Source organism: Aulostomus chinensis, chromosome 15 (genome assembly GCF_037954235.1).
Source record: "Aulostomus chinensis isolate RoL2024-O1b breed Wild chromosome 15, RoL_Achi_v1.0, whole genome shotgun sequence".
NCBI classification, from domain to species: domain Eukaryota; kingdom Metazoa; phylum Chordata; class Actinopteri; order Syngnathiformes; family Aulostomidae; genus Aulostomus; species Aulostomus chinensis.
In genome coordinates, this window is record NC_141334.1 from 15341663 (window position 1) to 15369345 (window position 27683).

Here is a 27683-nt window from a genome sequence, read left to right on the forward strand (position 1 = left end):
CCTTGGTACCTCTCCACCGAGTTTGGTCGAAATTGGCATTAACAAAGAGACAGACGGACAAACTTTCGCCGAGACCATGACCTCCTTGACGGAGGTAATTATAATGCATAAAGTGTCATTTTTCATTCAGCCTGTGGGTATTGTAGCATTGTGCTCCCTCATCTAGGACTCAGAATCCTAGTGGCTGCTTCTGATCATGCACAGGCTAGAACAAGTCGTACTGTTTGTGAGCTGGATGAAATTTGGTTGCAGGTCACAGACGCCAGGCTTTGCATTTAATATATAAGCCTTGCAGATGCACTGGTGATTTCTCAGTTCTTGTATCTGTGTGTGTGTGTGTGTGTGTGTGTGTGTCTCTCTCTCTCTCTCTCACACACACACACACACACACACACACACACACACACACACACACACACACACAAAGCCTTTCTTTTTTATTTCTCTCTATCTACCCTTTGTCTTTTTCACCTTCCCTCTACCCCCAACCAGCTGTCTGGTCATCGTATAACAAAGCAACAATGTCTGCAAGCTCAGCAAAAGAAAACCTTTACATTTTCTTCTTTGGTCTCATTTCATTTTGATACATTGTTCACTCACTTTCAGCTATGTTCAATGAATAATAAAAAGATCTGTTGAGCCTCCACTCCTGCAGTGAATTGCAGAAAAAGTCCTTCCCTTCTATATTTTTCCTCTGATGCAACTGTAAAGCAGACAATGATTTATTCATGATATGTATATATCATTGTCCATTTTTAGATGTCAGGCCATAACACATGATTGGGCAGTGATGCGGTACTTATCCACTAACAATGGAGTGAGTGAATATAATTGGCGACTTCGCAACAAATGAGTGTTTGACATCATCTCTGAGATTTCTGCTGTAACATCTAAGATGCTGTGATGTCATTCACATAGGCGTCTCATAGAGAACTGTAGCATATCTTTACAACTGGCAAAGGACTTTTCTTTCTCCCTCTCTTTCGCTCTCTTATTCGCGAGAGAAATAAATAGATAATTGGCGCCTTGTATAACTACATTATCAAAAATCTACAGAAATAAAATATAGATTTTTGTGTGTGTGTGTGTGTGTGTGTGTGTGTGTGTGTGTGTGTGTGTGTGTGTGTGTGTGTGTGTGTGTGTGTGTGTGTGAGACAGACATACACATTAGTTTATCATTGTTACCAGGCAATACTTGTAGGTTACGCTTTGGGGCTGGTCACTGTTATTTGGAGGAGATGACTACACAGCTTTAGACAAAAATGGCCGAACTCCTGATTTCCAAAATGCCTTGTCTGAGAATATCACACATTCTCATTAATGAAGAGCATCATTAATGGAGGAAGGATCGCTGTGTTGTAAGTAGCTGGGAAACTAGAAAGACATGACAACAAAGACATGAAGGAGTCTATGCCCAATTTCCCACCGAATGAAATTAAAATCAAGACAGAGAAAATAAGGAGTGGGTAGTGCGCAGTTAAAAAAAAAAACAAAACAAAACAAAATACTGAATCCATGAATTTCAAAAGCTTGCACAACAAATGCACCGTTCTTTAAGAGTCAGTTTGACAGATGGGTATTTCAAGAAAAAGTACTGTTCAATTTTCTCAGGAAACTAATAAGTAAGAATCCACATCAAGAACTAATTAAACCAGGAAACCTTGTAAAGCGCGGCCGTCCCACATGCATCACACTTGCAGCACGTAGACTTCGCCGACTCCCTGAGGCTGAACGCTCAGACCACCGATCTGTCCAAAAACGTCTCTGGTCTGGTTCTGGCACTCTGTTAGATGTTCCATGACGTGTAATGTGTTCTTCTTCTTTTGTTCTCTAATGGTAGTGTTGGGCGGAAACACGGGGATGAATCATAACCATTTTAATTACTTTAATGCCAGTCTGTAAATGTCGACGCAGGTCATGACACAGTCCAAATGTGTAAACTTGAATGTTGATAAATGACAATAGTTCAACGATGCCTGTACGCTCAGCTGCACCCGGCCAGCAGCATCAAAGAATATAATTATCAATTTTAGTTGAACACGCTTAGGTTTCTTTTTTTTTCTTTTTTTACGTGAACACACCTGGAAGAAAAACAAAAGTAAGGTAACTCCTTTTCACTGTCAAATGAATTACTGCTTATTTATAATTGATTACAATTTGAAAGAGACCTGCGCGATACTGATGAATGAAGCCTTCTTTCAAACTAAGGCCACAAATCACTGAAGTCATATTTCTGCGTCTAATCGGAAAATGTGGATGCAGAATGAATGCCGTAAAATGAACATCTTATCATTTTGAGAGAGATAGATGTCATATTTAAGAAAACAATATAAAAACTCTGAACGTCTGAAAGATTGAATACATTTACATCCATCAGCTTTGGAGCTCCACAGCCTCCCTTTAGTGGTGGTAGCGCTGGTTAAAACAAAGCAAAATATATTTTCAAAGGAGAAGCAATCGCTGCATGAATATTCTTTTTTTCAAGAGCTATTTTAACTTTCTAAAATAAAAGCATAATTTCTCTTTTTTTTTAACTTAAACATTTTCTGGTTATTTTTTTCTGGGAGGAATTGGGCATCGTCGCTATATGCTGGAGTAGGTGTCATCACACAATGTATAAATATCACATACATGTATGAATTCATGAGTATAGCCAAAGGTCGTCACGTGCTGTGCTCCAACCCTTCCCCCGTCATTCATCTGGGCTGCTACTCTCTTTACTTTCAATATTAATTTAACGAAAGGCTGGGCTTCCTCTAACACCAACGTTCCAGCTAATGCATTTTTAGGCTCATCACCAGAATGAGGCTCCAGAGTGGAGAGGGAAAACACCTCAGCCAAGCTAAAATGGTATCTTCCTGTGTGGTGCAGGTGGCCCGCTGCCTCCTCTCTGGCTCCCGTTTCTGCTTTTGAAGGCCAGACGGTGGGAGAGGTAGACGGTTCAAGCACTTCCTCTCACACTCGAGAGATTTAATGTCTTTCACCTCATCCCAGATTATAATATTCAGACAATGTGCTTCCCCCCCCCCCCCCCCCCAACGATTGTTGCTTCTTTTTTATTTCTTTCCCAGTGTTGGATGGTTTCTCTGCATTATTATAAGCGCCACCGTCGCACTTCCTTTCCAAGAGGCATGCTGAGACTAGTGAGCTCAGCTAAACAAGCAAATGCAATCTATTTTTGCCAGCGCCTTCGCCATGTGCCTCTAACAATATGCACACTACTGTCACATGAAGTGTCTTTCAGAGGAAGCCAAGACAACAAAGTTGCTTCACAAAAAAAAACAACAACAAAAAAAGCCATTTAAATGAAGGTGAACATGAACATGATGTGTGAGTGGAACTGTGCATCCAGAAAGCCACTCTAAAGCTTTTGTGTGACTGGATGTCTGACCTCCTTTGGTGTTCATGCCTTTCTCCTCAACAGCCGCACAATGGAAATCTCCATGAGCTTGCAATCATTGTCAGCCCTTTATTTGATGCAACAGACTAAAAGGAAACTTGAATTGGTGGGTCTGTTTTGTTCAACCTGGCACTGCCAGAATATTATGATGTTTCCTCAATAATTAGTCTCATAACCTCTTCTGCCAGCTACACAGTTTATGCATTTACTTCTGTCTGATGGCCGAAGTGATTTGCATTTTAGTGCCTTCATATTTCTAATGTTTTCTCCCTCCCTTGCTCGGTGGAAGCAAGGCTTATTTTAGGTGTTGTCGCTTTGAGCTTAATGAAATCAACCAAACATCACAACTGCAGGCTATGCCTTTCAGAGGATGCTCGCATTATGAGTAATTAATCTGAAAGTGCTATGATTAATCCTGCTACTTTACCGCCTTGGGCGAGACTGGATGTCTGTGAAAAATCTTCTCTCACCGATCCTCCTGAGAACAAACAGTGCACATTTAGGTCTCTTTAGTCTTTAAAATGCTGTACATGTCCTCTCAGATCATGTCATTTACAAGTTTGCAAACCTCCTTTTAGATTTCACACACTTTGTATATTTACATTCTATATATGTAGAAATAATTTGATCATGTCATCATCACGTTAGCAGACCTGCCAAACTCTTGTATATGTGTGTGTGTGTGTGTGTGTGTGTGAGTGGGGGGGGGGGGGGGCAAACGTTTACACTGCCCTGAAGGCTGAATGTAAAATTGCAAATCGCAGGTTTATTGGCTGAGAGCTGAAATGGCAGCTACAGCGCAGTCACACCGTTTAAAAACACAGAAGGAATAAAAGTCCATGAACGGTCACGTGGAATCAAAAAATGAAGATCATCATCACGTAGGTGATCAACAACCTCTGTGGTGTCCAAGTCTTAATAGCCTAGTTAATTCCCCACTAATTAAATAACCAAGGACAACACAAGGTTACAATCACTGCCCCCACCCCCACCCCCATCTTGTTGTCCAGATAGCATGGCTTTTATCATGTTGTGCAACCCTCAAGCCTGTAAATTGATTAATGCCAGCCTTTCATACTAGACAGCACTCACCAAGATATCATCGCTGCCTCGAAAGATGTTGATGTGCTGGAGACAGTCGGAGTTACTGGCTATAAATCACCCAACTTCCTCTACCCAGTTGCTGGAAATGAACTTGGTGGAATTCTTTATTGGAATTATTAGTCATGACTACCTTTAAATGTTGACAGTACAAAGGAGTCTGACTTTTCCGGTGGCATCATCAGAGGATTATTCTCTTTGCTTGTCAGCACATTAAATAGTCATGACTGTAAATGTGTCTGCATGTTGTAGCTGGGCAGGACTCTGTATCATCTCTTCTGTCTCTTACATGGAGCTGCCAAGCTTTAAATATATATATATATATATATATATATATATATATATATATATATATATATATATATATATATATATATATACATATATATATATATATATATACATATATGTATATATATATATATATGTATATATATATGTATATATATTTATATGTATATATATATATTTATATGTATATATATATATATTTATATATGTATATATATTTAAAGAGAGAGAGAGAGAGCGAGAGAGAGAGAGAACAGAATGTATAGAACCGGATACACTTAAAGGATCTAAATCTCTCTGCGACCCAGATTGGACAGATGTGTGTGTGTGTGTGTGTGGGGGGGGGGGGGGTCCATATTTTTTTCAAGATAATTTATGGTTGTAATACCAGCAGATGATGTGCGTATCATCGTATGTAGGGCGCTTGCCGTTCTAGAGTGTTATGCACTTATTCCTCCTCTGTTCTTTTTGTTCAATCAGCCTCTACCCCCACCCCACCACCACCACCACCCCCGCCCCCCCACGCCCCACCCCCTACCCTGCTTGAGTAATGGCCTGCGTCGACTTCTTGTCACTGCGAGAGGTGGTGCTGCATGGCTTGCCTCTGTCCTCCTGTTTCCATGCGTGTCCTTTCAACCGACTTGGCAATCCCATCTGATATCTCTATCGACCGTGATTTAGCTGATATAGCTGCAGTCCCTCTCCCTCTCTCTCCCTGTCCCCCCGCTCTCTCTCTCCTCTTCTCCTATCTCCCTCCATCTCCTCCACCTCCCCACTTTGTCTCTATTTTTCTGATAATGTGTTCATCCTCTGAATTGTCGGGATATTCCAATCCATCTTCTCATCACATTCCCTTACACACACACACACACACACACACACACACACACACACACACACACCCATCTTTAAAAAAAAAACAAAAAACTGAGCAGCTCTGAAACTGTCTGGATACCTCTGAACTCAGATCAGTCATAGCTTGATATAAATTCTGCATGGTTAAGCAGCATGAGAGCAGGGAGCGACCGAGCTCTCCGACAGAGGGGTGACTTGTATACAGATGTGAGGTGAACGTCAGGGAGAGGGTTTAGAGCCAATTGATTTGGAGAGCAGGAACAGAAAGATAGGGCAACACGGTGCTGGGAAAAGGAGAGGCTTGTGATTTCATTTTCTTAAGATAGATCAGGCATACCGCTTGCTTCCTCGGGCTTATGTTGTAAGCTGCATTATAACATTTTGACAGGTATTTGTGTTCCTATCATCCATGCCTATTGCAGCTCTCCAGCCTTTATGTTAGGAGCACGTCCATATCAATACCCCTGTGTTGGTTCTGTAACAGCTCTGACAGCTCACCTAAATCAGGCTCCTCCTCTGCAGTATGATTCCTACGTGTTACTGCCAGGACCTGCAAGCGATTGCGCTCTGAATCTGTAGCGTGTATTTATTCACACAACCCATTTTCTTGCCTCACTATTTCCCTGTGTTTGCGCTGTGGCTGCCTGTTTTCCCTTTCGCTGTCTCTTCCTGTCTCTCCCTCCCTCTTGCTTTCGCTCACCCACAACCAACCACCCACCCACCCGCCCTCCCCCCCTCGCTCATTTGCTCACAGACTCTCTTTCTCAGACACACACACACACACACACACACACACACACACACACACAGATGCACATGCTGTGCCTGGATCAGAGCTTCTGACTATATAGTATGCCTTCAGAGGAGCTCCTTTGTCTTGTGTTTATGAGAGCACAACTTCCAGTCAAGGGTGTTTTTAGAGGATGTTCTGGACTTTCACCCATCTAGGATTCATTATGATACGACGGTGATTTTAATTAGCATAATTTTTTTCCCTGCTGCAGCAGTTCACAGCTCTGCCATCAGAGCCATCCTCCCGCTCTCCTCCTGAGACAGTTGTCACGTTAACCGTCCTCAGTCAGAGGCGAAACGGGAGATCTGGACAACACAACCGGAGAGGGGAGGAAAAAAAAAAAAGGAGCAGCAGCGAGGGGAATGCAGCAGTAATCTTGCTGCATGAGACTGAGCAGGTGGAGCACCAGAGGAAGGATACGTCTGTTTGAAATACAAACACTTCGGCTGCATTCCAACAGATCTGAACCACTCCAGAGGTTACCGTTCGCTGGATTTGCTGCATCCGTGAGCGGGTGAATGAGGAGCTGCCGAGAAATTATTTATTTATTTTCTGGATTTTCTCCTTTACCGCGCTGCTGCAGATACTGCTCCCTCCCTCTCCCTCTCTCTCTCAATCACTCTCTCTCTCTCTTTCTCTTCCTTTCCCCCTCCCTGTCTGTTCTCTTCCCTTTCCCTGGCTAAAGGGGAACAAAAGCGGTGGTTCCTGCATCACCCTTCATCGCTGCATCTTCACTTGCACTTATTTTTACCTTCTTGTCCTTTTTGCTTAGTGAGATGATCCAGTTTCCCACGGATGCGTGTTACGTCTTCTACTGCGGTGGAGGGGCACTCTTCTTAGTGGGCAGGCTCAGCTGCCCTCAAGCGCTACCTGTGGGCGATGGAGACTTTTATCAGAATTCTTGTCACATTAAGCTCCTTCCTGCCTCTTTTGATGCTTAAATATCAAGGTTAGGCAACATGTCTGCTTGACATTGGATTCATTTGCATTTTTTATTTGGATGTGTACCTCCACAGCCTTCGACTCCCTTTTTTTAACAATGTGCTCTGGGATGGTTGTCAGTGAGGTTTTAATGCTGGCATTTCTGTGCAACAGACGTGTCACAGTAAAATGTTGAGATAAGTTGCTGTCTCTTCGCTTTTAACAGAGAGGTAGAACATTGGATTTTGGCTGCTTTCATGAAATCCATCTCATCACACACTCGAGGGATATTTTTCTATCTTCTGCCTGCTCCCTGACCGACCGAACCGAAGGGATTATGAAAGACGTGTGCCCAAATCACTGAGATGCCCTGTGGTCTTCAAGTTGAACTCTCAGAGACCAGAGCTTGGTCAAGTCATCCGTCCTGGGCCCATGTGGAACTAATATTCATGGGCAGACTCTTTGCAGCCACCCCTGCCCTCGGACAGCAGAACAGCTGGTCAGGCTTAAGCCTAGGCATGGGCTTAAGTTATTGTTCCAGACTAGCCTTCTGGTTGGCCTTGCTCACAGTGCTGCCCATCCAGACTGGGACAGCACGTGTGTCTTCTAGTCTCAGCACCACGCACCACGTCCACCATTTCCACAATAAGCATGGCACTGTTCCTATTGCCATCAACAGGATGCCTTTTCTCACCAGAGGGGGCCATGGTAAGACGAGTCCCTCCAAGATTCTCAATGTTTGATGTCTCATAGCATTACGCTTTCATTGCATTAAAGGTTAGAATTGATAAGAATTAGCTCTACCTTTCACGTTCTCCTTGACGTCTGTGTGTCTCTGGCATTTTAGAAGGTCTTGCTACTCTAATTATCAATGGCTTTATTGGCTGTACAATTGGGGACTTTCTTGTGTCACAGCCGGATAATGAACGTCTCTAACTATGGATGTGCTGCAGCTTGTGCATCATTAAACAACTTATCAGCCCGTCAGTATCAGTAGTGGTTGCCCTTTCCCGGTGATGCTTTTCAAGATACCACAGCTGTTAAGAGAGCTTTTCCATATCAATAGTGTGAGGAAACATCACTCCAAATCTCTTCATCTCCCCGAGGTCCTTTTTTTTCTTCTTTTTTTTGTTTGAGCAGCATAATAAACTCCCCACAATGGCGCTTTTTTTTTATGTCAAAGTATCGTAGAATTGATGAGCCATGACAACGTTGCTAAGGCCGTTATTATTTAACATGGTTCATGATAAGAGTTTGTCGAACTTTATATACGGCCTCTTGATATGAGCAATTAAATAAAACAGATCATAACTTCAACTGAAGGATGTAGAATAATGACCTATCCTCGACAATCTACATCAAACTGGCAAAGCTACTTGACTTGGCTGGCTCAGAGCGCTGACACTAGAATTGTTGCTCTCTTTCATATTACACTTTGAAATTTCTGTCCTAAGACTCACTTTTATGTCCTATAAAATGAGACCCGGTGGATTTGTCTTGTCTTTTTCAGCGCAGCACTTTTGTCCGTTGTAAAGAGCCTGAAAAAAAAAGGGGTGGGGGGGTGGGGGGGAATGTGATGAATTACATCAGCACTATTATAGCCATATCATTCTGGACCAGGATTTTACAGGCACAGCACAGCTTGTGATCAAACAGGCCTATTAAAAAAGCACTTCAAAGAACTCACTGATAAATTTTCAATTACCCTTATTGTAGGTTTTGTGCTGTTCGTTGCTCTGAAGTATGTGCTCCAGAGTAAGAAATTCAATTTACTGCAACATAAATGATACAGACAGTACTTATGATTCACAAGTCATGTCTGCAGTGTCATCATGAATTGTGGGAACGGATGTACACAAACTGGTTACCACTGATGGGTACCACGTTTACGCTACGCTACCAGGCAAAAACAAGTTTCTATTAGGTTAGGTCATGTCAAATGAACAATCATTTTTTACACACTTGCTTTAATTTAAGAGGTGTGTGTGTGTGTTTGAGTGTGAGTGTGTGTGTTTGTGTGTGTGTGAGAGAGAGAGAGAGAGAGAGAGAGAGAGAGAAGACTATAGCCAAAGACTTTTAAAGGCCCCATGGCTACGGCTATTTATAGGCCACCTACCCTGCTGCATTGCCACACACTCCTCATACTAAACACAGGTTATTGGACGTATTGTTCCAGTATGCTGGTTTTCTATACAGTATGTGTAAATATATATTTATAGAGCTTCTTACTCACAATCTTCCTTGGTTCAAAACCCTAAAAACAAATCAATGAGGATGTGGATGAGGACTCAGTTATCCAGGTCATAGATTACAGGAGGAGTTGTTGAAACAAAAGGATCAGTCAGTTATTGGATTAACATTTCCTGATCAGATCAGAAGCATTCATATATTAATGGGTACATAAACACATCAAGTATAATGAATGGTTGTGTGCGTTTGACTGTTGAATTAACAGTGAATCACATTTGACCCTTTGAAATCAGAGACATTTTCTAATCCTTTGTTATGCCATTGATTTGCTACAAAGTATTTTGTCAACCAATCAGATCAATGAACTGATTAAGAAGCCAAAATCAGTCGGTTAGAGCAACAGCAAAAAAATCCTTTCCATCATGAAAAACCTTCAGTGGCGTTCTTTGAAAGAAGGAATAGAGTTCTGGTGCTAAAGCAGCGTCAAGCTAACTTCTTCACAAGCCGCCATTGTTGTTCACTAATAAACCACGCCTGTATATCCTCAAAGGACGCTGGTGTTACAGATATAAACGCATATTGAAGCCTTAACTAGATTTTCTCACATGATATTATGAAGTTGTCAATCCTCCTTCAGAATCAACTGTGATATTCACTGATTGGTCAAGTGTGGGTTGCCTGTTCTTATTTTAGTTTTCAGCAGATTCAAAGCTGCATTTGCATCGTGGTAGTGGCAGAAAATGTGATATCTTCTAAATTGTAAATAAAACTTCCCCATCAGTGTGAAACTTCATTGTTCACACTTTGGACAGGCAGTTTAATTTTCTTTCTTGCATGACTTACTGTGGAGATGGTTTGAGTGACGACAACTTCACTCTCGAATGCCAAAATGTTCTAATCCCCCTTATAGCTCAGTGGAGATATAATAAATTCAACCAATTAGTAACACTTTTATATCTCATTCATAATTTACATACCACAACCCCATGATACAGTAACATTTGGGGTACACCAATAAAGCAAACTGATCTATCTACTGAGGATGCAAACTCAGTTGGACTATGTTCGCTTCTTTCTGGGTCAGAAAAAGAAAGAAAGAAAGACCTTTAGTACACAATTTGTTGCCTAACTGGCTCAAATATGGATAAATGGTTGAAAAGCTTTTGCCACACACACACACACACACGGAAGCAGCAGTGGACACATCAGTACATCGGCTGAAGACCGAGTACCAACTGTCTGAACCACCTGCTCTGATGCTTCCAGTTGCATGTCTGACAGAGCTAGCATTAATGTTAGCCGTGTTAGCCAAGCCAATGGTGGTGCTAGCAGAGTAGAGGCGGTACACAGCAGGTGGAATGTTTTATGTGCTTAATTGTCAAAAGCTTTGCAGCTAAAAAGAATTCAGAATTTCACTTTCTTATTTGTTTATCCTTTTATCAATATTTACCTCAAATCAATCCCTAAACTCCTATGCGGACAAAATCATATAATTTTCTGGTCTAAAACATCATATGTGAGTTTTTATAAATACGAAATGAATTTTCCACTTGCCAAACAAAATGCGCAACATGAGAGTCCACCAGATAATAAAAATCACTATTGAGAACGTTACCATTTTGGCTGAAGGACTTCTCATATCAGGGAGAAGCCAAATCCCAACATGTTTTGTAACTAATGTGCTTACCGTTTTCCTCCTTTCATAATTCTAACACTGCAGTGTGCTGATAACACAGAGAGGTTCTACCATCCTCATCTAGCACTGGATATTCTTCTTAAATGCATGTTGTTTCAGAGTAGGTATTAAACAGAGCCTAACCACTCACGGAGCCCAGGACCCTTGTTGGCCCTGTTACTGACCCTTCATCAAGCTTCGAACACACCCACATGTTTAAAATCTGCTGCGCTTCATTCTCTCAGGCCCCCATGTTGATGATGTAGTGAGGCAAAGTGCAGCTTCCATCTAAAGAGGAGACATGATTTATTTAGGTCCTTTTTGGTCACATTTATGAGCGCAAAACTGAAAGGAAGAGAAAGCATGTTATCCTTAGATCTACGTATTAGTGTGTAAAATTGTCTCGATGCAGTTCAGCACATTTTGCTACAAGAGCTGCTGAGAAGAAAAGCAAGGGGGGGGGGGCATCAAAAGGTCTATTGGAGAGGGCTCAATTTCCTCAGGGTCACATTTTGTATTACCCTGAAGGGAAATGGAAAGGCAGGCCTTTTTATACACAAATATGTACACAGACGGAAGCAATAAAACTAGTAAAATGGAACAAAATAAATGCCTTTTTGGGGCTATGTGATTTCTCATGTAATTCTTTACGTTACTATCACCAACACTTTAGCTGACATACATTGTTTGAGCTGGTCATTGTTTCGTCAGCAAGAGTAAAAACGAGTTGCAGACTGCATGGCAGAGTAGAAATCAGACAGCAAAGTAGTCAACGCTCTCCAATAAGATCTGCAGCGAAGAACAAACAAGAACGTTAATCATTTAACAAAAGCCTTGATCCATTGTGGGTGGGAGTGTGCATCTGGCGAATGAAAACACATGAATTGAAAATGTGAATTTAAGAGAGTAAAGAATTTTGGATAAGAGATCAACTGGAACGCCGAGATGAATACAAAGGCTGCGGCACAATAACCACATCCCATGTACAACCAGCTTGCATTTACATGTACATGAATAGCTGCAGCAGTGCAATGGCTTTATGTGCATAATGTGTTCTTTAAAAAGAGTCCAAACCATAATAGCAGACCTGGAGTGTCAGAATTAATGATCTGTTGTAAAGATTGGATCTGAAAATTGGTGAGAAAATACTCAACAAGGTCAAAGGAAACAAAGATGACATCAGCAGGCTCTTATTTAATGTGCTCACCGCTGGTTTCCATCTGAAGGTTATGATTTGTTGTTGTTTTTCTAGCACGCAAATTAATTTCATTTAACAATGTAGGTTTTGTTCATGGGGGGGGGGGCTGGTAAGAGATTTGCTTCAGTATGTTTGCAGTTGTGAATGTAGTTGAGGAGCCTGTGTCTAAGAAGCTCATAGAGTCGAAATTAGTAGGGATGTGTGATTAGGAAACTCCTATTTGTACTTTATTTTGTTGGGTTTTTTTTTCACCATCTTAGTGCCCCAGAAGCATTATTCTGTTTAAAACAACTCAGCTTTCTGCCTCTTATCACACTATCTTTCAATGACTTCCAATTCAATCATTCAAATTCGTGAAACGACCTCTAACTTAACCTTGTTTCACATCAAGAGATAAATATCAGCCACTTCCATCAGTGAATGTCATCTTACTTCAGGCAAATGGTGTGCTATAAATCAAGTTAAGCTGACAGTCGAACAGTAATTGATGAGCTTCAGGTCTGTTGCATATAAAATATATGGTGATTCATGGTGGACAATGGACACGTCACAGATTTTTGTTGTTTTTCTAACATTTCAAGCATGAAATGGAGTTCTGTTTGGCTCCTCATTTGTTCAAATGAAATCCCTACAAATTGAAGCTACAGTGGGACATTTGAAACGAAAAACTGTGCCAATCTTAACATGAATTCAAATGTTCAAAAGGGATATTCTTTCAATTTTTTTCCAATCCTCAAACTACTGCACCTACAATAATTGATTATGCTTGCGATTGCTTTTTTAAATACATTTATCTCAAGATCATAATCTAATAATTGCATTATCTTGAGGTAAATAAGATCTTTTTCTGGATAACCAGTTTTGGAGAAAACAGAAGATCGTTTCCTTGAGAAAGGAAGTTAATATCTTGTTTCATCTATTTTATATGTCGTATAAATGTTGTGTTTTTAGATAACGAGATGACTATCATGAGAAAGTAATGCAATAATTATCTGGATTAAATGAATAACAACATTAAAGTATCATTTGAAGCAGGGCTGTTCTCAGCTTCCGTACAATTTTCATTGTAATTATAAAATTTTAACCCCACAGATGGGAATGCAGGATGGTGAATGTGCCAGTTACATCGAACAAAACTAAAGTCCACTGATATTTTTGTAAAAAAAACAAACAACAACCTTCTTTTGACATACAGTATTATAAAAATGAAGGCCACAAGTACAAAACCCCTTCCCCAAGAAAACCTTGGGCATCACAGTGAAAAACATTTCAGGTGCATTTATAGAAAGTGTCTGTGGAATGTCAGTGGCATTTGCAGGAGGAGCCATTAAGGGATTGTATGATTATCACCAGAGAACGAGAGTTATGGATTTTTTTTCCACGTTATGTTCTATTTCATTCAAGCGTGTGAAATCTATAGTGAAAAATAGAGAAAGAAAAGCACCAGCGGATGAAAGCGGTCTGCTTCTCTGTATTTTACATTCAGTAGATACGTTACTGATGCGAATGACTGTCAGACAATACTTGTAACAACCAAACTCCTCCTTCACCTTCATCGCAGAAACCAAAAACTATACACGTCAGTGATATCACCCGGGCGCAGCCTCACGCGTTACCATCTTGTCCTGTAATCGTCCTGAATTTAAATGAAACCTTGTTTAACCTGGATGGGGAGCTCCGGCTGTGCCTGAATGCATAAAATCCAACTCAGTTACTGGCAGGAGAGCTTACAGGTGGTGTAGAGTGAGAGATACGCTGCGTACAGCTGTCTCCTTCTCCTCTGTACTTCAGTGAACAGGAAACTTTCATTTACCAACGGTCGTTAATGTGCTATGCTATCTAAGGGCGTGCTCTCTGGAAGAAGTCTGCGTGAGACTCAGGCATCCTGCTGTTGTTTTACAATGATGGTCTCCGACATGTTACTAAGGGCTTCATGATAAAGACAAAAATCATATTGCTGTTTTTTTGTTGGGTTTTTTTGGAGTGATAGTCGTTGCAATATAAGACAGAATGCTACATTTTAATCATCGTTCTTATTTTCAGCGGAAACCTACTGAAATTATCACAGTAAGATTTTTTGCGTATCAACCAAATTTTGTTTGCAGAATATGGTTTGTCGGCAGGACATCTCTGCAGCACCACAATATTGAATTTAAAATGATAACTTGGCATATAATTAGACTTTTTATGCCTTCCAGCGTTTTAAGAATTGCAGTCTTTGCATTTCAATCAAATTTGGATAATCTACCACCAGCTACAGAAATGGTGCGTGTTAACAGTTTACCTGTTTGGTACTTGCATCAACAGTGAACAGTAAGGGTTGGTTACTTTAAGACCATTTTACCATCTTCACTCTACGCACATGAGATGAGTTATTATTGTAATTTTTGGGGTCCAACAAATACCACGAAAGCTTGAGAGGGATTACCTTTTTTTTAAAAAAATAAAATAAAATCTGATAAAATATTCAGCTCCTCTTCCCCACTGTTACTGCTTTCACACAGTCCCTTCCACCGTCTAGCAGAAATTCATTTGAGTGCTCACATTTTCACCACCACCCAAATGGTCTTGAGAGTTGAGAGGAGGGAACTCTTAACATTACTCTAGAAGAAGGAGGTCATTTAAGGCACTCTGAGCTGAAGACATTCAGTTTGGGGAACTGACAGTCTGGATACATCTTGCTGATAGCAGAAACAGCAATTCAACCATAATAAAGCTGAAGTGTGCGTGCCAGCTGCATGTGAAGTCATTTAAGATGCATGAGATTTTTTTAGGCCGGCCTTCAATTGATCAAATGTGGTTGATTTGAGTTGGAAAGCACATATGTATAGTGCATGAGGCCACTTTCTAAACTTGAAGACCATATTTTAACTTGAAAATCCGTATGTGCTGTCAGTCAGGCTTTAGGGCTGCGCCGTTCGTTTTTCGTCATTTCACTGAGCCGTATTTAATAGACCGTGGAAGAAGTGGACTTCAGATGTCATAAGTCAGACCACAAACTCCGAATTAATATCTCGCCGTAACTCTTTGCGTCTGTAAAATTGCTCACAGTTTGGGGCTTAATGTGATTTTATGTTCTTAATCGATCAGCAGCTTTTTTCCAGTAAAGTGCCCCGGTCACCGTAGTGTCGTGTCTCCACAACACACTTTGTATACTCTTTGCATTTTTGTCATTTTGCCCTACCGGAGGCTGGCAGGCCATTCAGAAATGCTTATTGACCGAGAAAAAACCTTGTCGATATGGTGCACTCAAATATGAATATATGCATTCTGCCAGTGGGGTTCATAATCACCAGAAAGGACATAAATGGCTGCGAGAATATGAGCAATTTGGTTTGCACCTTCCTTGTTTGTTTTATGGCGCTACAAGTGATTTCCTTCGCATGAGTCACCATTTTTCTTCGGCCTCTTAGACAAAAATCATAATTAGCAATATTATAAGAGCTGAAGCTCACTCACTCAGGCCACGGGAATTCTCCAATTCATTCTGACAGCGAGCTTGGGGGTTGCATTTAAACCGTTTCACATCTAAACTGTTATGTGTGATGCAAATTATCAGCAGCGTCTCAGTGTATTTTGCAAGTCCTATGAGCATGTTGCTTCCTCTGTTGTGTATTCAGCTGGCTGAGAATACAAATAGAGCAGGACAGGATGTTTGGATTGGGTATACTGCTGGCACAGATAAACAATCCATAGTGTTACAGTTGTGTTGTGATGAAGCATGAGGACGGTCCACATTTGCTCACAAGGCTTTTCTTGCAAGTTCAAGTCAAATCTCAAGTCTTTGGTCTCAAGTTTTAAATCTGTCACTCTTTTCTTTCTCCAAATTAAGTAGTTAGCCAATGCTAATTCCCATAATGATGTGTCGTTTTTTTTTGGTTTTGGTTTAGCATTAGCCAGCGGCAGATGGCGCTGGGGGGAATTATAGTCACCATGAAAAACCAGCACTTGAAAACACCCTCCATTAAAAAAACAACAACATTCACCTATCAAATCAAGCTAAGGTCCCACCAATTTAAGAGCAAATTAGCATATAGCTAATGTAGCTGTGCTAGCGTTAAATATGTTTGCTAAGTTCAACATTAACGTTCAGTAATAATAAGATGGACAAGGTGGATCCAGTATCCTTTATTTTATTTTCTCATCACAACATAGCAGTTTCTTTATATGTGTGAGGGATTTGTTTTTGCCAAAAATTATAAGAAATGGCAGAAGTTAGCTTGATTTTGTTGCTGCAGCATCTCTGTGTATGCGTGCACCAAACACGGGAATGACATTCAGGTTTTTCAATGGTTACTTAATGTTCAACCCACATACAGTCTGTTTACATGTCTCAAACCTGCGTCCAAATGGAGTCACAGATGCGGGACAAGTGCGACTCGTCCCATATCTGACAGTAAACCCCCGGTCGATCGTGTCTCCCCTGCAGGAGCCCACAGCAGCCGAAGCTATACGATTTTGATTCCGCTACATAGTGTGATAAGCAAGCATCAGGAGAATTCCACTGACTGCAGAGTATAATTACTTATCAAGGTTCCCGGCGAATTATGAGATACATGATGTGATATACAGCAAATATTTTGTGGTTGAGAATTTCCAAGGGAGCCATGCTGTTGAAGCACAGATGTATCAGGCCTTGAGAGAAGAGTGCATCTCTCCTGTGAGAGAGGCTGGTGCTCCACTTCCATTGAGAGAGCTGTGACTTTTCCAATCATAATTTTAACTAGACTGTTTAATGCTTGCTTTATTTGATTCGGGCCTACCAGAGACAGAGAAGTAGGAGGAGACTGAGCAATAAAGCAGAAAGGAGCAATGATGTGTTTTACATGTGAAGTTAAGGCTAATGCTGGAGTAACTGATCTCTATAGAGATGCTTCCATATGTTCCTGCAGGTGCGCTGGGATTCCATATTTCATGGTGCATGTTACCCCTTGTTCACCTGTGACTCTGCCTGCCTCCGTCTCTGTTCTGACAGCACCGTCAGCGCTGTGCACAACACTACAGCTGTTAAAGAGGATGTTGCCTTGATAATGAAAAGCATTAACGTTGAAGTCTTCACGGTGTTTTCACCACATTCAGACACAATTTCACATCAACCTGCCTGAGCTATGTGGTAGAACAGAAATCCATGTTTTTCTGAATCTAGTACAATTTTTTCCCGAGGGGAAAAAAATTGTCCCTGTTTTCCCTCGAATTAACAATGTTGGACCTTTTGTCTCGACAACTGCAAAGTCCTGAGGTGCCTGCATAAATTTGACAAACTAATAATAATCTATATGACTTAGAGACGCGAGTGTCTCTCATTGTTTCAAAAGGAAAAGATGTTTGCTTGCATACATTCTCAAGTCGGGAAGAGAGCCCTCTCCGGAGATTTAGAGGTATCTCGTTAATTCAGAAAAACAGAGCTGAAATATTACTTATGCCTTTATGTCTGCGAGAGCCAGGAGCCAGAGGCAGTATGTTTTCCATTCCTGTTAAAGCGTTATCTCCTCTCTTCACATTTCACACAAATTTCCACTGGAATTCGAGGATGAATGGGTCAAGGTCACTGTGACCTTAAATGATGAACGCCTTGAGGGAGTGTCTTCAAATTTGGTGCAAACATCTAGTGGGAGTCCAGAATAAACTGAAGAAAGAAAGTTGGTGGTCAAAGGTCACTTTCACCTCACTTGAGCGTGATATGAATGCATGTATGGAATGTGGGCAAATCAGCCTCATGTGTCCAGTGAGACCCCAAGATGAACTGAAAAGCCAAAGGTCAAGGTCACTGTGAGAGGTATTTCCATTTTTTTTCCATGTCATTATTTCAGAAAAATGGGGCATTTTTTTTTGTTTTTGAATTTTTCATGAAAACTTTTCTCATTAATTTATGGCTTCTTTTTTTTCTCCCAGATGAATGCAGTAAACCTCCGTGTTGTGTTGTAGCTCCCAACTGCAATTTCGAAGGAGAAAGCTCATGTCGCCACAATAATCCGGACCATAATTGAATGGCCAGGTTACCGCAGCCTGTCAAATATACGGCATTAAAGATGATTTATTTTTAAAAATCATGTAAAATGTGTTGTAACGGATATATTACTATGACCCTGATGGGTTTGTTTTTTTCCCCATTTCACATGCAAAATATATTGTGTAGAATGAATCCACATTAAAAACTACTACTCATAATATATATGCTGTATGCATGTGTTTCACAAGCCATAAATTCACATTCTTTTTTTTATAGAGGTTTATGGGGCTTGAGTGCCCTGGGTTATTGCCTCAAATTGCTGTTGAAGGTTGGGATTAAGGTTTTACAGCTCAGGTAAAACAAATTTGAAATCCTGTCTCAGAGTATGGCAAATGACCTATCATGGGGTGCTTCTGTTTTGTTTTGTTTTGAGAACTCATAAATCAGGGGTGGACAGCCATGTGCCATGGAGGGCCGTGCGTATGCAGGTGTTCCTTCCAACCCAACACTTTAACAGGTGATTCCACTGATGAACACACCTTCAGCCACAGAAGAGTGTTAATCAGTGGGATCACCTGTTAAATGTTGGGTTGGAAGGAACACCTGCATACGCACGGCCCTCCATGGCTCATGGTTGTCCACCCCTGTCATAAATGGTCGTAATATAATGCATTGCAGTTAGACTTTGAACAGAAGTCAGTTAGGTGAAACCTACTGAAGATTGCCTCTAATAGGTCTAACTGGAATGGATTTCTGGATTGTTATTTTACGCCTCCAGATGATGTTATCCGTTTGATGCATTGATGTTGGAGTATTTGGTCGATTTAATGTGGGTTCATGATGTTTTGTCCATCAGTGATATTGTAGTCCTTCCTCAGAACTATGACAGTACTTCTGTAAGTAAAAATCCATTACACACTCTATAAAGCAGAGGTCTGCTCTCATAATCCCAATCAAAAAGAAAAGTGATTTCCCTGAGCAGAGGAGAGGGCAGACTGAGAGGCCAGATGTAGATAACATTCACTCAAAGGAAGGAATAATAAAGACAATAAAGCTCACTTACTGAAACGCCTCAATGTAACTAATGTCACAAACTCACATTCGACTGCAAATCCCAGATATTAATTAAGATTAGCCCGGTAAGAAATAATATGGTTTGAAAACAGTCAGAGAATGTGCCCTTTAATTAAATTCAAAGTTTTCAAGTCATTGGAGGTGTTTAAGTGTCAGAGCAGCAGTTAGTTCTTGTCGGTGAGAACCTTTATTGAGAGTGGCCATTACGCAGAGCACTTTGTCTTATGTGGTTGAAATTGAGGCTACAATTTGAACTGGAGTGTTTCTCTGTGCTTCACTTAAAAAGACTCAGGTAGAAACCATCAGCTTCAGGAACATCTTTGGTTTCAGGTGCTAAAACAAGCACATAATAACATGTATTTGGAGCGTACTATCAACAGTAATCGTTGTTTCTTTGCCACACTGCTTTAAAAAGACGCCATCGTGGAGTGATGTTTTCACCTGGGGACGGCGTCGGTGTGTGTGTGTCTCTCTCTCTCTCTCTCCGAGAAAAGAGTTATATGGTTGATATTTGTTCTGTCCTCTCACAGAGACAATTTTGTGAATTCATAACAGTTTGAGCTGTCTGAGAGGTTTGAGGCACCTGATTCACATGCTGATCAGCAGTGGGATTTAAACTCAAGCCTGTATGGGTTTGTTTTTTGTTTTTTTTATGTTTTTGGTATTTCTCCAGGTATTCCAGCAAGACTTGTAAATGAAAAAATTAACACCAATATGCCTCATTCATCTCAAGGAGATATAAATCCTTCTGAGTGCCGAGGAACGTGTGTGATAAAAGTTTAAGCAGACACTATTGCTTTGCCATGCACCTGCTAGATAATGTATGAGCAGGTGGATGAATTTGTAATCAGGATCACATCAATTCCTTTTTCAAACAGTCTCTTCGCATTAATCACTCAGTTGCTCATATTTCATCCTAAAGTAAATTGCACTGTAAAAGCCAATGTTTTTCAGCATATTCTGGGTGCTGGGCTTCCTCAAGTAGTCTACATTTCAAACGCAGTTACGTAAAGAAAAAAAAAAAGTCCCATTGGAAAGCGTGCGCGACTGGAACTTGATGACGAAACAAGCTGGATAATGACAATGCATAATACAATGTCCTGTCTTGATTTTGTTAGATGTGACCTGAAAGCAGGTCATAAATTACAGCATGTGCTTGTTGACCTTATTTTGAATGTGGTTTCTGTTGGATGACACTAACAACGACCAAAGAGACTGGTGCAAAGTAGATGTAGACACAGTTTCTTCTTCTTCTTCTGTGTTTCTGATTTATATCTCTTCATTACGTGGAAAATCTCTCTCTATTTTTGCATCAGTGTTAACAGCAAAAGTACAATAAACCATGTGAAATAACATTTACATCCACGCTTTACATCTGTTAAGCTTATGGCTTGGTGAGTGGGAGTTGCGTCTCCAATCTAAATGTCATCTTTATACAGAGGCTGGTGCTTTTAAAAGAAAATCAAATAAGCTGACAATAATTGAAGAAAGCTGCATACTTCTCCAACTGATCTAACAACACAAACTACGCCAGGATTAGTCAACAGCAGAATAAAACATGTTTGAATCAGTACCACCTACTGTTCCAACCTCTTTAATGGATCATTCTCCTCACATTTCTCTTTCCAGCTGGAACCACATATATCTTTGGGAAAGGAGGCGCTCTCATCACGTTCACCTGGGCTCCTAACGAGCGTCCGAGCACCCGAGCCGACCGTCTCGCCGTGGGCTTCAGCAGTCAGCAGAAGGATGCCATCTTGGTGCGAGTGGAGAGCACCCATGGACTCGGAGACTATCTTCAGCTGCACATAGTAAGGATGGGAATCAAACAAGAAACAGCTTGTTAGATATTTGTTTTGTCAGGTACTTTGTCCTCAAGGTCAGAATCGTGTGTGAAATATTTAAAGGAACATGCAAACTTTTTGAGAACACTTATTGTCCATCCCTCCTAGACAAAAAGTCAGATGCTATTCACTCCTCTGCACTGCTCTAGGGAGCTGGGACCCATCGAGACCAGCTGACTTCCAGGTAGCTTAGCAGGAGCTTAGTATTAACCTCCTTGTCTGGCAAATAAGTGAACTTCCCTGAATAAGTTGGCATGTTTCTGTTAAGAGCAAGCATCTACGACTGTGGAATGAGGCAAAAAAATTACCATTAAAATCTATTATATTATCACATATAGACATTCGTTTTGAGCTGTAAAATGGATGTGAATATAAACACTTGTGATTACAAATGCAGGATTTTAAAAAAAAGCCAGAAAATTGTTTAAAGAACAGAAACAGCTCCTTAAAAATCAGGACACTGTGAGTTAGGCAACTAACTGGAACAGTGGAAATGAGTTCTCTCTGCAAACACAAGATAACAAACTTTTAGATTATTTGCTGCCTTTCTGCGAATTAAGTTGCAGGAAAACAGTGAACATTAATGAGTAATATCTTTCAGTGCTTAGATGTGGGTGACCTGCATTGAAATTCTGTTATTAAGTTGGGAAAAAAGTACAAAATCAAAGGAAGAATGGATATTAATTTTAATATTGGGATGGCTCTATGAGAACAACTAGTGTGTCATACAAAAGCTAACAGAAGCAATCGTGTTAATGTTACATCTTTGAGAAGGGGAGGAAATAATGTCAGTGGTGTGTTTTATCCAAATTAGACGCAAGCACATCATTAGACTTAAATTTTGGCCAAAAATGTTTTTCTCCATGAATTCATGACCCCCCCCCCCCCCCCCTCCCCCTTTCATGACTTTTTCAGAAATCCCAGTTGCAGCTAGCAAGCTCGCTTATTTTCTGCTGGACGCTAACAGAGACTGAAGATTAACATCAGCAAAAATGTAGAAAACCTCAATTAACCAACTTTGCAAAGCATCATGCAGTATAATCCAGGTCTTCTTTATCCAGCTGTATGCTCAATAATTCACAACAAACTTGCACCATAGAGTGACGAGCTTGTTTTAGTTGGAGAGTAACTCAAATCAAAGTGTTTGTGGCGTTTTAGCTTCCACCACAGGAATCAAGCTAACGTTTTCCTCCTGAATTCATCAAGATGTTATGCGGGGGGCGTTCCTCATGAAATCAGTATATCTCGCAGTGAGCACTTGTTTAAAATTATGACATTTGGCTGAAGTATTGCTTTAATGAAAGTAAATTATCACGATTGAACATTTTTAGATCAGGGGTTTAAAATAATTATGCCTTTATTTTGGTTTGGCACAAAATACCTGACAGATCTTTTTCGCAGCTGTTTGATGACATCTGAGTCCAAATCTTGAGGAAAAGCATCGTGCCGCCAAAGCCAGCGAAAGAAAAAAAAAATGCAGTTTGATCAAATTAAGCTCGTACTTTTGTGTAGTTCTACTGACAGACAGACGAGACGCCGGTGACAGCATAACATCCTTGGTGGAGGTAATAATTTATCACCACAAGAAGAAGATACAATAGAAAACAAGTCAGAAGACGAAAAGATGGTTTCTGTAAATAACCACGTGTGTCTGTTGGTGGAATTAAGCAGCACCTCAGCAGCTGCCATCAACTGTGTCTTTTCTGGGGGGAAATCAGCCTTTGTAGCATGTAGCCACAGGACAGATGTGCCATGATGAAAACCAGAGGGGAGATCCGTCAAACGTCTGTGAGTGGTGTAATAATTAAAAACACATCTGGTGTCAAAGAAATGGATTTAAATTAACAGCAAAATTAGTTGTAATTGTGTCCAATATGCAAATTTTTTTACTCAAAAACATATCCAAAGAAGGTATATCATCAGAGCTGATCTGGAAGTTCTTATTTCAGATGATATTTTTAAATGATTTGTCTGTCCAAGTGTGTTTATAATTTCCTTATTGACCCCTTTAGATGTATTTTGAGCAAATGCAAAGAAAAGCCCATTTTCTGGTATCATAATTAAATGTTATGCAAACAAAATACAAGAGAGAGCTGAAAAATATTCATCAAATTCTGGAAATAAGACACAGAATATGAAAGAAAAAATACAGCAAATATTTGTTTATTCGTATTTGTCTGATTATTTTAACATCTGCTGATATTCATCCAATTATTCTCCTGAAACTAACACCTTGTCTTTTGCCGTTATTGATACTGGTATATTGATTTATTGATTTATTTCCCTTTCGTGACTTTTTCAGAAATCCCAGTTGCAGCTAGCAAGCTTGCTTATTTTCTGCTGGAAGCTAACAGAGACTGAAGATTAACATCAGCAAAAATATAGAAAACCTCAATTAACCAACTTTGCAAAGCATCATGCAGTATAATCCAGGTCTTCTTTATCCAGCTGTGTGCTCAATAATTCACAACAAACTTGCACCATAGAGTGACGAGCTTGTTTTAGTTGGAGAGTAACTCAAATCAAAGTGTTTGTGGCGTTTTAGCTTCCACCACAGGAATCAAGCTAACGTTTTCCTCCTGAATTCATCAAGATGTCACGCAGGGTGGAAAAAAATAGTGTAAAAGTTCAGCATATTACTCTAAAAACATGAGCTCATTTGAATAATCGACGAAAGGCATCATCACATTTACTGCACACCAGTTAGAAGTGTTTCCCTCACATTCACCCTTTTGCCAAGTGGGTTGACAATTTGTTGCATTACACTGAAGCTAAGACTTTCATTTTGCACTGTAACCTGAATGCGGCTCAGTAATTTGATGTATACTTCCCAAAAGTTATCTGACCAAATGGATCAAACTCTGATTGTGAATGAGTAATTTTAAGGGGGGTTTGTTTGTTTGCGTCACTGCGAGAGCCAGATGGAGCTCAAATTGCCACACTATGGGTTCAAAGAGCGAGTTAAAACATGTGACTGTACTGGAATTATGTTAATATGAACATGTTTATCTAAAATCTGCATCTCAACATTTGAAAATGCCTCAACAGGACTTTTAATTCAGCATCAAGCATGTGAGGTGGATGCTGACAGTTAACCATTTTAGATTTGTCTACATCGTGACTTTTGTTTAAAAAAAAACAAAGCAATGTTAATGCCTTCTTACTGGTTCTACAGAGAACAACCTCTCCTCTGATCAGAGCTGGGCGGTCCAGCTCTCCCCTGCAGTGGGAGTCTGTGTATTCAGATGGAGACACGTGATTCACAAGAGGCTACACTTGTTTTTGTTTTGGGTTTTTCTTTATTCGCCTTCACTAGAACGAGCCTTCAAATAACAGACAGACTCAACGCTCTGTAGAACTTGCCTGTCTTTTCTTTTTCTTTTTTCTTTTTCACCGCGCAGTTCTCGACAGCAAGACTTTCACGTGAGAGGCAGCAGCTGAGATTCCGGCTCTTGCTCTTGCACAGTCAGCTGGGAAGCACTAGTTTGTGTCGCTGCGCTTCTCATGTCTGACAGACTGATGTGTCACACGACGAGCGGTAGCAGCACATTGCTGGAGCTGCTGTTCGAACCGACATGCTACTGCCAGTTTCATGGGATTCTGGGGGGGAAGTAGTCCTCCATTTTGAAAAAAAAATGGAATTCTGTGTCACTGCTCACATACATGCTCCCGCCCCTCTCCCTAGCTCAGCCCTTTCCACCACCTTTCTCATTTTTTAAAATAATTTTTCAATATTAATCTTTAAGTGGACTTCAGCTGAGGTTAAATATGAATATTAAATACATTTGTTTAGCCTAGAATAATGTGAAGCTGCTGTTTACATCGGTAGTTCAGAAGAGGGAAACCAAGACCATCCAAAATGGTTTCAAAACCCGACAGTTAACGCTTTTGTGTAACCTTTCACGTAGGTGCAGGGCCTGGTTTTGCAGCGACTCCTGTACTCTCCTCGCTGTGTTCCAGATGGTTTCATTTAACATTATTTCTATATTTATAAGTGAGAAACTAACCCCGCCTGCCTCAGATCACTATCTATCCTTGGGCCTCAGATTGTTGATTCATGCAAAGACTTCTGCTTGTATGCACGGATTTTTTTTTTTCGTGCCCCTGCCAAGTCCCTGCACCCTGACAGATTGCTCACTTTGACACATTATTACAGCTCAGTGAAGGGGCAAACAAAAAAAAGTGGGTGGTGTGTTGATATTGTCTATTTTGGTTTCTTTAACAAAACTTTATCTCACACCTAACGTTTTTTTCTTTGTGCGTTTGTTTTGTATTTTTGTCTCATGACCTAAGACGTTATTTATTCATGAACATTAACAACAAAAACACAGTTCCCTTCCCCGTCTCGCTCTTTGCAGAAGAGGAAAAACTAGGTGAAAAGACACCGGCCATAAGGGAGAGATGAAAATAGGAGATAGACTTTTATGTGCTTGTGGGGTTTGGATTTTAGAGTGGAGGTGCCTCAAGATAGAATTCACTTCATTTAATCCTCTGAAAGTACAATATGATCAATAGTCAAAGTGGAGCTTGAGGAGAGGGTGTAAATCAGGCAATGAGGTGGTCAGAGTAACACAGTAAAGCTCCGCATCTGCTCCAAACAGGCTTTCATTCGAAATGATTCACAGTTACGACGATTAGAGCGATTATGTCTTTACCACAGCAGTTGGTTCATCTCAGTGTGACTTTTCACAATGCATTAAGTGTTTTAAATCATTAAAACGGCGACTTTGAAATACGGATGCACAAAAAAAAAATTAATAAAAAATAAACATAACTCAGTAAGCGCGTTTTACACAGAAGACCGGGGCATTAAAAAGAGTCACGTGATGAAGAGAAACTAACTTTGATGATGATACATACACAAGCTTCAAAGACAAATTACTCTGTAAAAGAGACATAAACCATTACCATATTCACCAGGGAGTACATTAGCGAGGCTAATGCTACTCTCAGATGGACAAGTTTTTAATGAGTGACTAAAAGATGAAACAAAAGAAGAAACTGATTATCCGTTGTGCCACATGAAGATGGTTTTAAATGCTAAACTAGCAATGCTACACAAACACCAGGGCGATGAAGTTGTGAGGTTACAATTATGGGCGGACCTCCAATCTTCAAAACTGTTTATTTAGATTTGTCATTTGAAATCTACGATGGAGAAGTTAAGAGATCTGATGTCATGTCCTGCAGTCTCCACATATTATATAAGCGCTAACCAAAGCAGACCAACTGATATTAATTTTACATGGATATTTTCAGGTTTTCGTTCGAAATACGTGCTTTGATAATTTGTGAAAAGAGTAACAGTTCAAAGGAATGAGGAAACAGAACACAGGTTACTGCGTTGAGCAGTGTGAATAATTAAAAATGATTAATAAAGAGCTGTCATTTCCATTAGGAAAGCAAGGGTGGAGTGTTTTGCATGAATAAGAAGGACTTTTTACTTCTGCTTGTATGTCAAAACTGTAGACTGAGGGTAAAATACTGTGTATTGCGGTGTTTGTTGTGTGCTACTGTATCAGAATCGTATTTATTCTGCAGTGTGTCAAAGACAGTCTCACAAACATGGATTCAGATCGTTCTAAGGAATCGTTCTAATCAAGTGTTTGCCTGGGCGGCGCTTTCATTTGCTCTCTATATCATTAGCGCCCAAATGAGGGATGCCAGGGCTCGTATCAAGTTCCAGAAAATTCAAATTGAGAGTGGTTTGTGAGCTGTTTCTGCAAAACAATTCCAACTGACGATGGATCTTGTTTCACACATTGATTACCTGCCGCATTGTATCTGACTGTTGTGTAATTTTGTATTCATTTTAATAAGGTTAGTGCATCCTAACAGATTTGGCATAATCAACGGTCTTCTGTTGTGCTTCATCCCTACGTCTCTTAAAACCACATTAGCAGTTTGAACTTGAGCTTAGGGAGGACGCAAGAATTAATAGCTATATAATGTGTGGTAATTTAGGCCTACTCATGTTAACTGGGACATTATTTTACTCCTTTTTCAATAGATTAGACAGATGTTGGACGGAATTTAGGATCTGAGTCTTGACTGAATCGCCCATGTCTGCTTTTTTAGGATTAAGATTTAGGAAATTAGTAAATGTGTTTATTTGTCTGTGGATTTTTTGTTTTGAATCAAATTCCTCCAGCGTGAGTTGGCAAGCCTCCAGGCTGGTGCAGATCAGCTGATTTCGACCGCATCTCTGATGGCTGCAGTGTTTACCCAACAATAGATCCAATCCAATACTTTGTTCCATCGTGTATTTGCGTAATAAACTGGAGCTCTTTATCTCATTTTCATATGAATAAGAACATAACTGTACACTTTCATTGATTTCTCAGGAAATATGACATGGTTGTCAGTGGAGGTACGCGCTCTCCAAACCCAC

General features: G+C 40.4%; 1 protein-coding gene across 6 annotated transcripts in view; it reads left to right on the forward strand.

The window, feature by feature from the left end:
• The window catches only part of nrxn2a (neurexin 2a), a 126160-nt gene that overhangs the window by 85100 nt on the left and 13377 nt on the right, over positions 1-27683 (forward strand). For all 6 annotated transcript variants that reach the window (XM_086179143.1, XM_086179144.1, XM_086179139.1 and 3 more), the window contains one exon: positions 21078-21259. In XM_086179143.1, coding sequence (XP_086035269.1) covers positions 21078-21259 — 182 coding nt within the window. The remainder of the gene's footprint in view (positions 1-21077; positions 21260-27683) is intronic.